Raw genomic sequence first — 14809 nt, 5'->3', positions numbered from 1 at the left:
TATATATATATATATATATATATATATATATATATATATATATATATAAGTGACCCAAATTGATAACAGTTGTTATTTGGTTGAACTTGCTTGTTATTGTTTGATTGAAATTATTTGTTGTTGGTTATGGTTGTTTGTTGTTGATACTACACTACATTCATACTTTATAAAATACCAAAAACTGAAATTTGTTATTTTTCTGCTTTTCAGGCATGTAGGGTTGTAAAAAGGATCCCAATTAATTAAAAAAATTGATTAACGTGGTATATTGACTAAATTCGATGTCAATTTAACATCTCCTGATACAATGTCGTTTGCTAATTCGTCATTAAAAGCCCAAAATATTCGATGTTGTACGCGATTTTTGTACTAATACATTACCACTACTATTATTTTAATTTAGAAAAAAAGGTTTCAAACAACAAATTTATTACATATCCAACATTTCTCCATGCATATTCAATAGTTTATTCCATGAAAACGAAGGATCTACATAACCATATCCTCATAAAACATCACAAACTTATTATACAGATGAAAACACGAGGGCAAAGCCCATTATTTCTTATTTCTTACATATTTTGTGCATAACTTTGATAGCTATGCCTTAAGATGGCCATCAATCTCTCCACTTCCAGTGTGCAGGTATTCAATGTACCCATAAGGAGGATCAACTTCCTTTTCAATCCTCTCATATTCAATGGTCCATTTTATAATAGCACCACTTTCTTTATCAATGGCTTCAAATATCAGCTTGAACACCTTATACTTATTACCAATATCTCCACCAAACAGCTTGTAGCTGATTCTTTTGTTCGCTGCATCAACAGATTCAATACTCTCCTGACATTTTGTCACCTTACCATCTATCGTTTCACAACCAATCAAGAACATCATTAGCAAAAACAAAATAAAATGCATTGATATTCAAAGTTAAGAAAGAAAAAGGATTAAATATGTTTTTATTATTGAATTACCTATTGTAGAAGTCCATTGTTTGATGGATTCATTGTGATGCCAATCACGACCATGATGCAGCTTGGTTTCATGCACTCTGTTAGTAAGGTTTTGAACTTCATGGAGTTGAGTTGCGAAGAGGTTGAACCACTTTGCAGCAGTTGCATGAACCTCAATTTCAATGCTGATTTTACCAGAAAGGGACATTTTGATGAAGAAAAAAACAAGAAATGTAAGAAACAAAGAAGGGTGGGAGATGGTGAAGAATATTTACACAATATCTCATTTATATAGAAACGTAACATACCTGCTCAGTAGCAGTCATTGATTAATTAATCTCTGGGATCCATTTCTATATACAAAAGAAAATGAATTACCTAATCACTTTTCATTTAAAAATTCGCTATCTGTGTAATAATATTTTATTTACTCTATAGCCATTACTATAAATAAATGAAGACCTTATGTAAAACGTGATAATATTATATATATAACAAAAGGTTTCCAATCGCAAGACTGATTAAATCACTTTCAAAACCGATTCTCTAAAACATGGTTTTAAATCAATTAGTTGTATAAAACTATAAAAAAATCGGCTTTCTAGACAAATTTATTTAAAGATGACATCTTTAAATTATAGAGAATCAGTTTTCAAAATGGGCATTTTAATATTACAATTATATTATATATATTTTGTTGGGGCTGAAAGATGGAACCAATGGACTAATGTTATTACTTAGACTTNTAAGTGGTGGTTGGGTTAGATATTTCAATAATTCTAACAAATGGAAATATATAATNTCAGTTTTACTTGTAATTAAATTGCATTTATTTTTAGATTAGTTTGTTTGGATAAAATAATTAAAATATTTTATATTTCAAATTTTTTATTTGTATAAAGTAATTTTAATTTCTTTTTTAAGGTAAAATTTCATTTTAAAAGTATTTAGATAACTTTATCTTGCAGTTGAAGTTAACTTAACTCTACTTTTGGTTCATATTTGTTCGTTTAATTATCAATTTAAGTTGGCTCATTTTGAATTTCGATATAGATTTACTCGTCCTGATCTTCCATCAAACCAATTCATCTAGATCTTAGGTTTGAATCAAATCGATTTGATTTCTATTTGATTGGATTAAACTTGACTTTAAGACAAGATCAATCTCTCTCCTACTTTACTTTGAGTCTGGACTAAATCATCTCCACATTTAGCTTGTATTATTTTTCTTATATTGACTTTTTTTTTAACTTCATTTTATTAATCTATCTTAAACTTTGGGTCGAGCTTAGTTCACCTAAATCTTCAACTTAAGATGACGAAACTGAACCTTCAGCATACTTCTTAACTTTCGTGTGAATAGAGTAAAAACTAAAAATTTCGGATTTTTTTATATTTTTTTAGATATTTAAAAATTTTCTAATTTATTAATTTGAAATAGCTTCTTAAATTTCAATTCTTTTTAATTATTTTATTAAAACAAATTTTAACGTAAAAAAAATTAAATTCTTCAAAAATAAATGATGTACTTTTCTAAATTCCCTTATCTAATTACAATATTATCTAGCAAACCTCATCGTTTTTTGTACTTCTTTTGACTTATGGGAGCACCAAGACAACTATGACGATGATTATATCTACACTCACTAACATATGTAAATCCTATTACAACAGTAAAAAAGAATTATTCTTACTCCTTTTACCTGATAAGAAGTTTAGTGCCGACAAAATCTTTCTCAATTATTGTTTTATGAAGTAATCAAATATGTCATCTTCAAATTCATATGAATTTTTGAATCAAGTTTTTTTTATTAGATTATTATGAAATTCAAATTATAATATTTATGATTTACATACAACCTTTTTTTAGTTAAGAGCATCAAAATCTAATAAATTTCTGAAAATTTTCTTGTCAGGTTCTCTTTCTATGTTTTTTATTGGTTGAAAAGAATATATATATATATATATATATATATATATATATATATATATATGAAGCAAAAATTTACATAAAATATTTTTTAAAATTGTCATGTTAGCTTATTATCTTTTTCTCTTATATTGTATACAAAAATTATTAATATTACTGACGGATTTTTATCGACGGAACTATATTTGTCGATAAATTTTCAAAACCGACAATTTTATCGACGGATTTTGAATTCATTTTACCGATGAAAAAATGCTTTCGGTAAAGCCTTCGGTAAGTAACAATGTCAGTTACTGACAGATTTATCGAAGGCCCATGTTCGTCAGTAATATCGTCACTTATTGACGGATTTACAGAAGGCTTTTGCCCGTCGGTAAAAAAAGGAGAATTTTCTTGTTCAAATTTCGCCTCTAGTGTCAATATATGTGGCAAACACGCTCATTTCTCCTCATTTTTCTTTACCATCTCAGTTTTACACCACCACTACTCATTTCTCCTTACCGTCTTTTGGCTTCATCACAACTGCTCTCTATCGTTGTGGGTTGCTCTCAGCTTTTCCGACGAGCTCAACTTTTCCAGCGAGCTCCACTTTTTCAGCGAACTCAATTTTTCCGGCGAGTTGTTGTAGAGTTCATTTGTACGATTAGGAACATCATCGATCCTAAACTTTTTTGGCGAGCTCAACTCTCCATGTTAAAATGACACAACATCACCGGTCCTCAACTTTTCCGGCGAGCTCAACTCTCCATGATAAAATGACACATCACCGGTCCTAAACTTTTTCAACGAGCTCAACTCTCTATGATTCACTATGGTTATTCGAGTGATGTTGTTTTGGTGGCGGAGTTCGTGGAAATGAAAAAAAAATAAAAAATTACACAGAGCAAGGAAGGAAGAGGAAGAAGATGAACCAAGTCGCGACATTTACCAACGGTCAAAAGCTTTCGGTAATTACTTACGATCAAAAAATCCGTCGGTAAAGTTTACCGACAACGTTTTTACTGACGGTATGTTGACCGTCGATAAGCCGTCGATAAATGCTAATTATCGACGGATTTTATATATTACCGACGAATTATGAGTTATTACATGTATTAATATGTGTAAATTTTATGTTTTATGATTGGTTGACATGAGTTATATATTACTTGTATGTTTTAAGATGGGTTGATATGAGTTATTACATGTATTAATATGTGTATATTTGTATGATTGTTCTTTTTGTACATTAATTTATCCTTTCTTCTGTATTTTATTGTCTATGTTTTTTTCTTATTTACAATAATCACCTTAATAATGTGATTAAATAAAGATATTATAGTTGATCTAGGTGAGACTACGTAATATTATAGATTAAGATAAAACTCTCTATTGGATAATTTTTTCTTTTAAAATATTTGTAGTTTTCATTCATATTACTTTCTATAATGAATACATACTCTTATCAATGAATGTAATATAATAGTTGTATAATTATTTTTTTTATTTGATAACTATCATAATTATAATGTTTTATTTAGTAGTTATACATGTTATTAATATAATTTAAATATTTTTTAATTTAATAAAAATAATATAAAAAAACATAGGAGAAAAACCACACGACTCCAATTGTTATTAAAATTAATGACCTGTTTATATATATATATATATATATATATATATATATATATATATATATATATATATATATACACACACGTTGCATTTAGTTTTCAGCGGTCTATGTATCATAACAGTTAAAAAAGTAAAAAGTAGAATTGCATATATTCAAGTTAAGTTTTGAATGTATTCTTATTTTTCTGGTATACTATTTTTTATTGTTGAAAATTATTTTGATTGTATTCTACTAATTTAAGTTTCATAAAATGTATTTTTTATCCTGATTTGATATGATCTTTCATATTTTGTATTTTTGTTTATTTTAATAATTTTTAATATAATAATAAACAATTAAAATTCATAATGATCTTAGTTATTTTGAAGAATTCATTTCAATAGTTTAATTTTGATTATTTTGTGTAAGTGGGTGAATCTCAAACATTGAAATCATACATCATAATTAAAATTGTATGAAGAGTATCCAAGAACAGATATATCTATTAAATAATTATTGCTTTCAACAAAAATGCCTATGTGGAACAAGTTGAGAAAGCAATCTTATTCCCTTTTTTTTTTTCATGAAAAGGAAAGGAAGTTCCAAGTATAATCCAGAATTTTCAATGTCCCATCTCATCATCAAAACTCTTGCTCAAAGAGAGATCCTGAAAATAAAAAAGTGAACAAAAATAAAAGAATAATGAGAACTATTAGATGTATAAATTAAGAAAAATATAAATAAAAAAGAATATTTTCTTACGTGTTACAATCGATGTCCTTAGTGAGGGGAAATCCGACATCAACGTTACATAGTTCAGGAAGTTGAATGGCTCTATCTTTGTCAAGGTTTGGAAATTCACCGACGGCTGCCGTAAGACATTGACATGCCTCACGAAGTTCAGGTTTTGTAGGTGCTGACGCTCTCACATTGCTCACTGCATTACAACAAGCACTTGAAGGGCTTTCTTGACTGCTGGTGAGAAAAGGTAAGCATGCCAACAATGAAAGTTTTGCCTCCACACAGCTAAATCCATTCGCAGGCTTCATGGCTGCAGCTGTGAGAAGTAAGACAATGAAAGTTGACACTCTCTTCATTTTCACACTCTTTTTTTTCACTCTTATTTTTGTTTCGATTTCGATAGATACAACACTCTCCAAAATCTTACATTTATACTGTTGTCACCTATGTTTACGTCAATAACTTGATTAAACATAAATAGAAAAAAATAAATAAATTTATTACTTTTTAAAAAATTTAATTAAAAATAATACCAATATCTCTCTAATCTAAGTGACATTCGATTTCTAATTTATTGTTAGAATCTTAGCTCGGGTACATCCACTCCATAAACTTTTCTGACAGATATTATAAGATAACCCTTTTAATAAATGATGGTTTCTTTAAAATCAAATTCGGATTTTTCAAGTGAAATTTATTTAAAATGAATTAAATAAAAATAATATAAAAAGGCTAACTTTAGATAATTAAAATTTCATATATAAACATAATTTCATACAACCCTTCTTTCAGATTAGATAAGAATCTTACTTTAATTTAAAGTTATAAAGAAAAAAAATAATAAATGATTTTTTTAACATTTTTTCTATGAGATAATTTATTTCCTTAAAGAAAAATTAAATATATAAAGAAACAAATTAATAAATGATTTTTTTAACAATTTTTCTATGAGATAATTGATTCCTTAAAGAAAAATTAAATATATAAATAAACAAATTAATAAATTTATTCCTTGTTAATTAAAAACAATATCAAGATATCTTATTTTCAAGATTTCAACCTTATGATTAGTATATAGACTCTTCCGATACATCTACTTAATAAACTTATCATATATATATTATAAGATAATTACAGTCTAATTATAATTGGATCAACGTAATTACAGTCTAATTATATATAAACATAATTACATACATGTTTATACTGGTTAAATAATTAATTGAATCAAATTGTGATCTATCAATCTCCTTTATGTTTGAATGATTAATTATGGTATTTCGATCTACATACACCGAGCGCATATAATACGTACGGTAGAGTTGTGTTTCTTAAAAAGAAACTAAACAATAAAATAAAAGAACTTCAAAATTTCAGATAAAGAAACATTTAAGAATCTTTAAAGATATATTCCATAATATCATATCATTTTTGAAAAATACATCCTTAATTTGTTGATAAATAATTTAAAAAAAAGAGCTTTTTTACATTCGTTTTATTTAATTATATTTTAAATAAATTTTACTTGGAAATTTATTTAATTTTACTTGAAAAATCGTTATTTTATTTTAAAGGAACCATTTTATGAAAAAGGTTGTCTTATAATATCTCTTAGATAATAAGTTTATGAAATAGATGTATCAGGACTATGAGTTAAGAGTTTAGACACTAATAATATGTTTGAAATCTTGAAAATAAGAAATATTATTATTATTTTTAATTAAAAAGTTTAAAAAGTAATAAATTTATTAATTTTTTTCTTTATATTCTTTAATAGAATCATTTATCTCATAAAACAATGTTAAAAAAATATTTATTAATTTTTTTACTTTATATGTTTAATCAGTCATTAATGTAAGATTCTTATCTAAATTTGGAAGAAAGGGTTGTCTGAAATTTTAATTATCTAAAACAATGCTGGTGTGTTACATCTAAATTTTGGCTATCGTAATTATAATTTAAAGGAAGCATCTTATATAGAAAAGGTTGTCATATAATTTCATAATATCACATCACTTTTGTAAAACACATCCTTAGTTTTATTCGAAAATAATTTAAAAAAAAAATAGCTTTTTATATTCTTTCTATTTAATTATATTTTAGATAAGTTTTACTTGAAAAATCTTAATTTTATTTTAAAGAAACCATCATTTATTAAAAGGTTTATCTTATAATATCTCTTAGATAATATATATATATATATATATTAAGTTTATGGCGTGATGTATCCGGACATAGTTAAGAGCTAAGATACCAACAATAAATTTAAAATCGAAAGTCACTTAGATTAGAGAGGCCTTGGTATTATTTTTAATTAAATTTTTATAAACGTAATAAATTTATTTAATTTTTTGTTTATATGTTTAATTAGGCCATTAAAGTAAACATAGGTGTCAACAGTATATAAATGAAAGATTTTGGAGAGAGTTGTATTCATTGAAATCAAAATAAAAACAAGAGTGAAAGAAAAAGAGAGTGAAAATGAAGAGAGTATCAACTTTGATTGTGTTATTTCTGGTTGCAGCCATGAAGCCTGCGAATGGATTCAGCTGTGTGGAAGCAAAACTTTCATTGTTGACATGCTTACCTTTTCTGACGAGCAGTCAAGATAGTCCTTCAACTGCTTGCTGTAATGCAGTGAGCAATGTGAGAGCATCAGCACCTACAAAACCTGAACTTCGTGAGGCATGTCAATGTCTAACAGCAGCCGTCGGTGAATTTCCAAACCTTGACAAAGACAGAGCCATTCAACTTCCTAAACTATGTAACGTTGATGTCGGTTTTCCCCTCACCAAAGACATCGACTGTAACACGTAAGAAAATATTCTTTTTTATTTATATTATTTTTCTTAATTTATACATACTCATAATCCTCATTATTCTTACGTATTTTCTTTTTCAGGATCTCTTTTTAAGCAAGAGTTTAAAGGATGAAATGAGACATTGAAAATGCTGGATTATATGCTTTCAACTTCCTTTCCTTTTCATGAAAAAAATAATATAATAAAGATTGTTTTGCTGAATTTGTATGGAACAAGAATTTGTGTTGGAAGTAAATGATTATTGAATAGATATATATATTGTTTGTATCCATTTCTGATAGAGTATATGGTATTTAATTACGATGTATGGTTTCAATTTTTGAGATTCGTCAACTTGAACAAAATAATTAAAATTAAATTATTGAAATGAATTCTTCAACATAACCTAAGATTGTTATGAATTTTAATTATTTATCATTATATAAAAATGAATTAAAATAAAAAAATACAAAATGCTAGAGATTATTCAAAATTCATGATAAAAATTATATTTTATAAAGCTTAAATATTTAATGGTTGAGTAAACAAAAGAAAAAATCACTTTTAAACCAAAATTTTTGAAATTCTTTTGAAAGGATGTTTCAAAACATAGATGATCTTATAAACTCCATAAATATCTTAAAATAACTGAAAAATTACTCACATATTCACACTAACTTTGTCTAAAATTGTTAACATGTCAAACTAGAACAATTCCCACCTACACAATAAATATTCACCTTAAACTAATTAATATATGAAATTTGTCACGTTGACAAATGAAACCATCCTACCTTCCTTAGTTTGAATATTGAAATTTTTTTAACATAAATGAATTAGAGACAATATGTTACCCAGATTCTTCTTGAATTTATTCGCCATCATAAACACTAACTTTTTAATTTAAAAAATAGTAAAAGAAAATACAATTGAATCTTGAAATCTACCAGGAATTCTCATCCTCCAAATCATCTAAATAATTATATTAATGATAATGACAACCACTTTAATTATTTTATATAAAGAAATATAATAAATAAATTCTTCGTCCTAAAAACCAAATTATAATTATAAATAATCTTAAAAAAATTACTTTTTATGTCGAAGTTGGTGAATCAATGCAATTCATCAAAGGTGAACCGGATTTTTAATTAATAAGACAGATTCAGTTTTTACCCCATATTGAAATTTGTACATTGATCTTTATATTAATTTATATTTTCCTAAGTTTATTACATTCTAATTTATTTCTAATTATTTAATCAAAGCTTTTGCTCTTATCCTTGTGTGTTTTAAACATCATTCTTTTCTAAATTAAATAAATATATACATGCAAAAATAAAGTAAAAAAAATATTTTTTTATTCAGTAAACTTGAACATAACAAAAATTCATTTCTTGTAAACCTAATTATTAACTTATCTAAATTAATTAATTAAATAATAAACTTATTACCGATTGTTCTTACAATTCATCGTAATATTTTCAGGTTATAGTTTCAAATTCACCTATTACAATTTTAGTTTCTTCAAAGTTTGTTATAGTTTCAAATCTATCAAATAAACTTTTTATACTTTCAAATCCATCAAATAAACCTTCATTTTCTTCAAAATTTGTTATAGCTTCAAATGAATCAAATAAACTTGTTATACCTTCATACTCACCAAATATTGTTTATACATCTATACATCTTCTCTTTCTCTAAACTCTACATAAATGTTGTACTTGGTCAAAACAAAAGCATATTATAGAAAATAACAATATTCAAAACATTCTATTGAACCNATGTAGGTATTTGTCGACATCCTATGGCTAATCCACTTTGAAAATTGCTTTCTATTTTGTATTTGANAGAATTTTGTAAGATCTTTGTGTATTTATTTGTGATGCAGATGCATTTATGATACTTGATGTCTCCCTTTGAGTTCCTGTCCTTTGTTTTTCTTCAAGAACAACACCATTTTACCTTTCTTCCAAACAATTATACACCTTACTTGATTTACTAGTCCTAATTATGATGTAACTTGGTTGAAAATTTATCCCTTCTCACTGATTCTTTCAAATTTTAGTCACTATAAAAATATTTCATAAATGTATGTACACAACGATATATGATGCCTACACTCCATGATAATTTTATATATATCCTTAGTAACTCAACAATCCCTAAGACATCACTAAAAAAAACTCCAATTTTACCAGGAGTTTTTTTTTTTTTTTTTTTTCGAGGTTTTAATCCCCTTAAATATGTTTTTGGCGGTTACCAAAATTACTGAAGAAAATGGTGTCACAGTTATCAGTGGAATTACCAAGAGTTTTCAAAATCAGGATTTTCCAAACCGCCGATAATTATCGAGGATTTCCAAAACTATACACAACCTATCCAAAAACGTTTATACATCACTGAAGACAATCAAAACACACTTAGAAAGGAAAAGTAAGCCTTATCTCTCTGACAGACTGCATAAATATTCCAACTGAAAACTTCTGAAAAAAAGTTCCTTAGTTTTCAATGATAATGACTTAATTTTTTCAGCTCATAAAAGTAAGAAATAGAGGAATACACACAGATGTTTGTGATGCTGAAGCTGATGTTGGCAGAGGCTTCAAGCTAAGAACAGGTGCCACCTGGCATAATAGCAATGAGAAAAATATCATAAAATATTTATATTAGTGAGAAAATATCATAAAGTATATATATCAATGAGAAAATAATTTTCCAATTGTTAATATATTAATATATTAATGAGAAAATATCATAAAGTATATAAAATATTTACTCTCACACGAGATAGTTTCCACATTTCTTATAGCTACCTAAACCATATGACCAAGACTGTGAACCATTTACATATGCATTCTGTAATCATAGACAATAATTAAATGATGTCTCACATAATTCTTCTTATATTCAAGGTTAGTAATATTAAAGATTCATTCTTGATATCCTTTCTTACTGGACAACAATATTAATAAAATGTTTTATTTTTTGGATGTTGGCAATATTGCAATGCTTCACAAGGAATGTGACAGTATATATAATTATGTATATTCACATGCTACTTTAGCAATTATCATGGACACAAAAAATAAAATAAAATTTGACAAGACAGAGTAGTGCGTTTATATTTTGGATACATACCTACGTTTAAGAATCCTCCTTTGTTGAAACAAGTTTGTCACCATTTGATTTTCATTTGCATCATATATAACTAAAGCAACAGAAACCATAATAATTATAATCACGATTCAGAAAATCCTAAAGTAGAAAATAAGTTGAGACATTTTAAAGGACATGGCTGAACAAAGCAAATAATTAAAATCAGAACAACTGTTACAAAAGATTAAAACAAAAAGACAAGGAAATCTCAATTTTGCTTCATCAGATTCCTTTTGTATCCCTCTCCCTGAGATCCAGATAGACTAAATACATAGATTTTGCTTCAAAAACTATCCAGTTTAAACTGAGAAACTACCCTTCTGATCATTGTGCAAGAAATTGAAGTTAGAGATAAGCAATGGATTTGCTTTTCTTCTAGGTTGGAAAAACTGGCCTTAGGTCTTACTAGATTTAACATTTTATATCAATATATTTAAACTATAAATATTAATTATTAATATTAATAATTCTCCAATTTTCTTAAAAGTATTATTATTTACTAATTTAATATTTCATATTTAAGTTAATTTTATATTGACATTAACTATATATTGTTAAAATAATTTGTCTTGATTACTTGTTTAGATAGGCTAAGTAGTATGTCCTAGAAAGCTAGGTTGGTTATTAGTATTAATTACCTAGATATTGTCTTTTCTTGTACAACACTCTTGGTATTACTATATAGGTTTAAATCCTTTTTTGTCCCTAAGTTAAGTTTTGATGTTCAGTTTAGTCTTCGTTTCTTAAAATATCAACCTTTAGTCCCTATGATATGAAAAATGTATCAAATCAGTCCTCATGACAACACTTAATGAACAATAAATCACAAGTTTTCATACCTAGATATCCAATATTTTGTGATTTGTTAACGGAAGGTGTTATGAACAACAAATCACTTAATGAAAAACTTGTGATTTGTTAACAGATAGGACTGATATGATACATTTTTCATATCATAGGGACTAAAGGTTGACATTTTTAAAAGCGGGGACTAAACTGAACATTAGAACTTAACTTAGGGACCAAAAAAGAATTTAAACCTACTATATATACTTATTGAGAGTGTCTAACAGTATTGCATCTTCAAACCTAAACCACTTTACCATTCGAGCATATATTTAGACCAACCTAGACACATACAAAATCAGTAACTTATGCACACAACTAATCAATTTTGGAAATTTACAAAACATCGCAGTTCTAAACACATAAAAAATAGCAACTGTCAAATTTGACCCACCATCAATTAGGAACGAAGATCTTCAATCTCTTTCTTTTGGTGCTTTAATAAAGCAGCATCGGTCAAAATCTGTGAACAAAAACAGAGTGAGAAAATTACTGAGAGATGCACCTCACTGTAGAACCAAATTATACAAAATAAGACAGAAGGCAGAACTGCACTGCTAAAGTAAATTGTAAGATCATCTGTGTATTAATAATGGAACCGGAGTGCAAGAGAAGATGTAATGAAAATATACTTGATATGAAGAATAACTTTATTAGACAAGAGAAAGTAACAGAGAAAACAACTTTGAAATTGCAAGCAATACAAAAAATAAAGAAAAAAATCAAAATAAAATAGCCCTAAAAACAAGGGAAATGGATTAGACGAAAACTCATTCACTTGAGCACAATTTGTGACACGTAATGCTCTACTTGTGAATTGTGTTGGAATCTCATAGAATATGCAAGAGATAAACGCACAAAGAAAAATACCACGCTCTATTATTGATAACGTAAACTGGCTATTAAATAGCCTTACATAAGAATAGAATAAAAACTGAAAAGAAACTGGCGTATTATGCTGACCCACTATTCCTGCTATTACGGTAGATTTATTCAAAAAGATAATTGCTACTGTAACCATAATTTGACTAACAAATCCTCCCTTAAACTAAATACTATTTAGTTTACATCAAATTCTGAACACACTCCTAGTGATCTGCGTAGCTTTAAGAAAACATCCAATTTGAGTGGTTTGGTCATAATATCAGCCACTTGGTCTTGTGTTCCATAATGCATCATCTGAATAGTTCCATTCTTTGTAAGATCTCGAAGGAAATGAAATCGGACATCAATATGTTTACAACGACCATGCATGACTGGATTTTTAGAAAGCTTAATAGCAGAACTGCTATCACAATGAATTTCAGTAGCCTCATTTTGCTTTTTACACAGCTTTCTCAACACTATTTTCAACCATATGGCTTGACAAGCACACGAAGCTGCACCTATAAACTCTGCCTCTATAGTTGATAGACTCACAATTGGTTGTTTCTTTGATGACCAAGAGACAACAGTTGAAGATAATAAGAAAACATAACCCGAAGTACTCTTCCTATTGTCTGAATCTCCTCCATAATCACTATCAGTATAAGTTGTTTCCTCCCTTCATTTAGAAAATTCCAAACTCACTTGTTCCCTTTAAATATCTCAATGCCCTTTTGGCGGCTAGTAGATGCAGCTTAGTAGGATTCTCCATGTACTTGCTGATTAAGTTCACCACAAACATCATATCGGGTCGAGTAGATGTGAGATACATAAGACTTCCCACAATTTGTTTATAGTAAGTCTTATCCACCTTTACACCTGTGTCGTCCTTTGTAAGTTTAACACCAGGAACAATTGGAGTTTGCACCGCATTGCTTTTATCCATTCCAAACCTTTGTAACATCTCTAAGGCATATTTCTTTTGACATAGGAAAATGCCATCTATTCGCTGCTACTGGTGCATATACTTCTGTATAGTCTACCCTATATTCTTGTGCATACCCCTTTACTACAAGCCTGACTTTGTACTTATCCACTTCTCCATTTTCTTTGAATTTTGTCTTATAAATCCACTTGAATCCAACTTTTTTTGCTCCGTCCGACAATTCCATTAATTCCCCTGTGTCATTTTTATTTATAGATGTCATCTCCTCATCTATGGATTTCCTCCATTTTTCAATTTGAACAGCAACATTAAAGTGAGTAGGATCACTTTTAGATATAGTCAGATTAGCTTCTGTACTGCCTTCAGAAAAACCTTCCCCAGTTTCATACTCTTCCATCCAAATAAGTGGTCTTCTACACATTTGTTGAGCAAGACTAGCCATAGACTCAGGAGAACTAATATTCTCTTCTAAAATATCAGTATTCTGGCGTGCCTCATGGTCTTTTATATTTTCTTCTTCTATAGGAGCTGCTGCCACATCCTTATCACTACATTCTAAATCACATAAGATCGTTTCTTCATATTTTTTATCCCAATCCCAACTTTTGTCTTCCTCAAAGACAACATCTCTGCTTATTATTATCCTTTGTGAAATTGGATCATAAGGTTTGTATGCTTTTGACACTTCACTAACCCCCAACAAAACACAACATATGCTTTTGTCATCTAACTTAGTTCTTTTAGCATCAGGCACATGAACATAAGAAATGCATCCAAAAACTCTAAAATACTTAACTGAAGGCTTGACTCCACTCCAAGCTTCTTCTGGTGTTTTATTTTGCACTACTAATGTTGGACATCGATTCAAAATATGCACAGACCAAGTAGCAGCTTCAGCCCAAAAAGTTTTGGGCATTTTCTTTTCTGACAGCATGCTTCAGACCATGTTCATAATGGTTCTGTTCTTTT

General features: G+C 28.0%; 2 protein-coding genes across 2 annotated transcripts; both read right to left on the bottom strand.

Annotated features, from left to right (window-relative positions):
* Positions 1-600: 600 nt before the first annotated feature.
* Positions 601-1208, bottom strand: LOC106753544 (MLP-like protein 43). The gene is made up of 2 exons (XM_014635361.2): positions 978-1208; positions 601-866 (listed from the first exon to the last, which is right to left on the bottom strand). The coding sequence occupies exons 1-2, from the start codon at positions 1162-1164 to the stop codon at positions 601-603; spliced, it is 453 nt and encodes a 150-aa protein (XP_014490847.1). The 5' UTR covers positions 1165-1208.
* A 3817-nt stretch (positions 1209-5025) lies between these two features.
* On the bottom strand, positions 5026-5605 carry LOC106753520 (non-specific lipid-transfer protein A-like). The gene is made up of 2 exons (XM_014635339.2): positions 5246-5605; positions 5026-5150 (listed from the first exon to the last, which is right to left on the bottom strand). The coding sequence occupies exons 1-2, from the start codon at positions 5578-5580 to the stop codon at positions 5138-5140; spliced, it is 348 nt and encodes a 115-aa protein (XP_014490825.1). The 5' UTR covers positions 5581-5605; the 3' UTR covers positions 5026-5137.
* Between the last annotated feature and the right edge of the window lie 9204 nt (positions 5606-14809).

Source organism: Vigna radiata, unplaced genomic scaffold (assembly GCF_000741045.1).
Source record: "Vigna radiata var. radiata cultivar VC1973A unplaced genomic scaffold, Vradiata_ver6 scaffold_137, whole genome shotgun sequence".
Lineage (NCBI taxonomy): Eukaryota > Viridiplantae > Streptophyta > Magnoliopsida > Fabales > Fabaceae > Vigna > Vigna radiata.
Note: the sequence above shows the minus strand (reverse complement) of the source record. Positions and strands in the feature narration are given on the sequence as shown.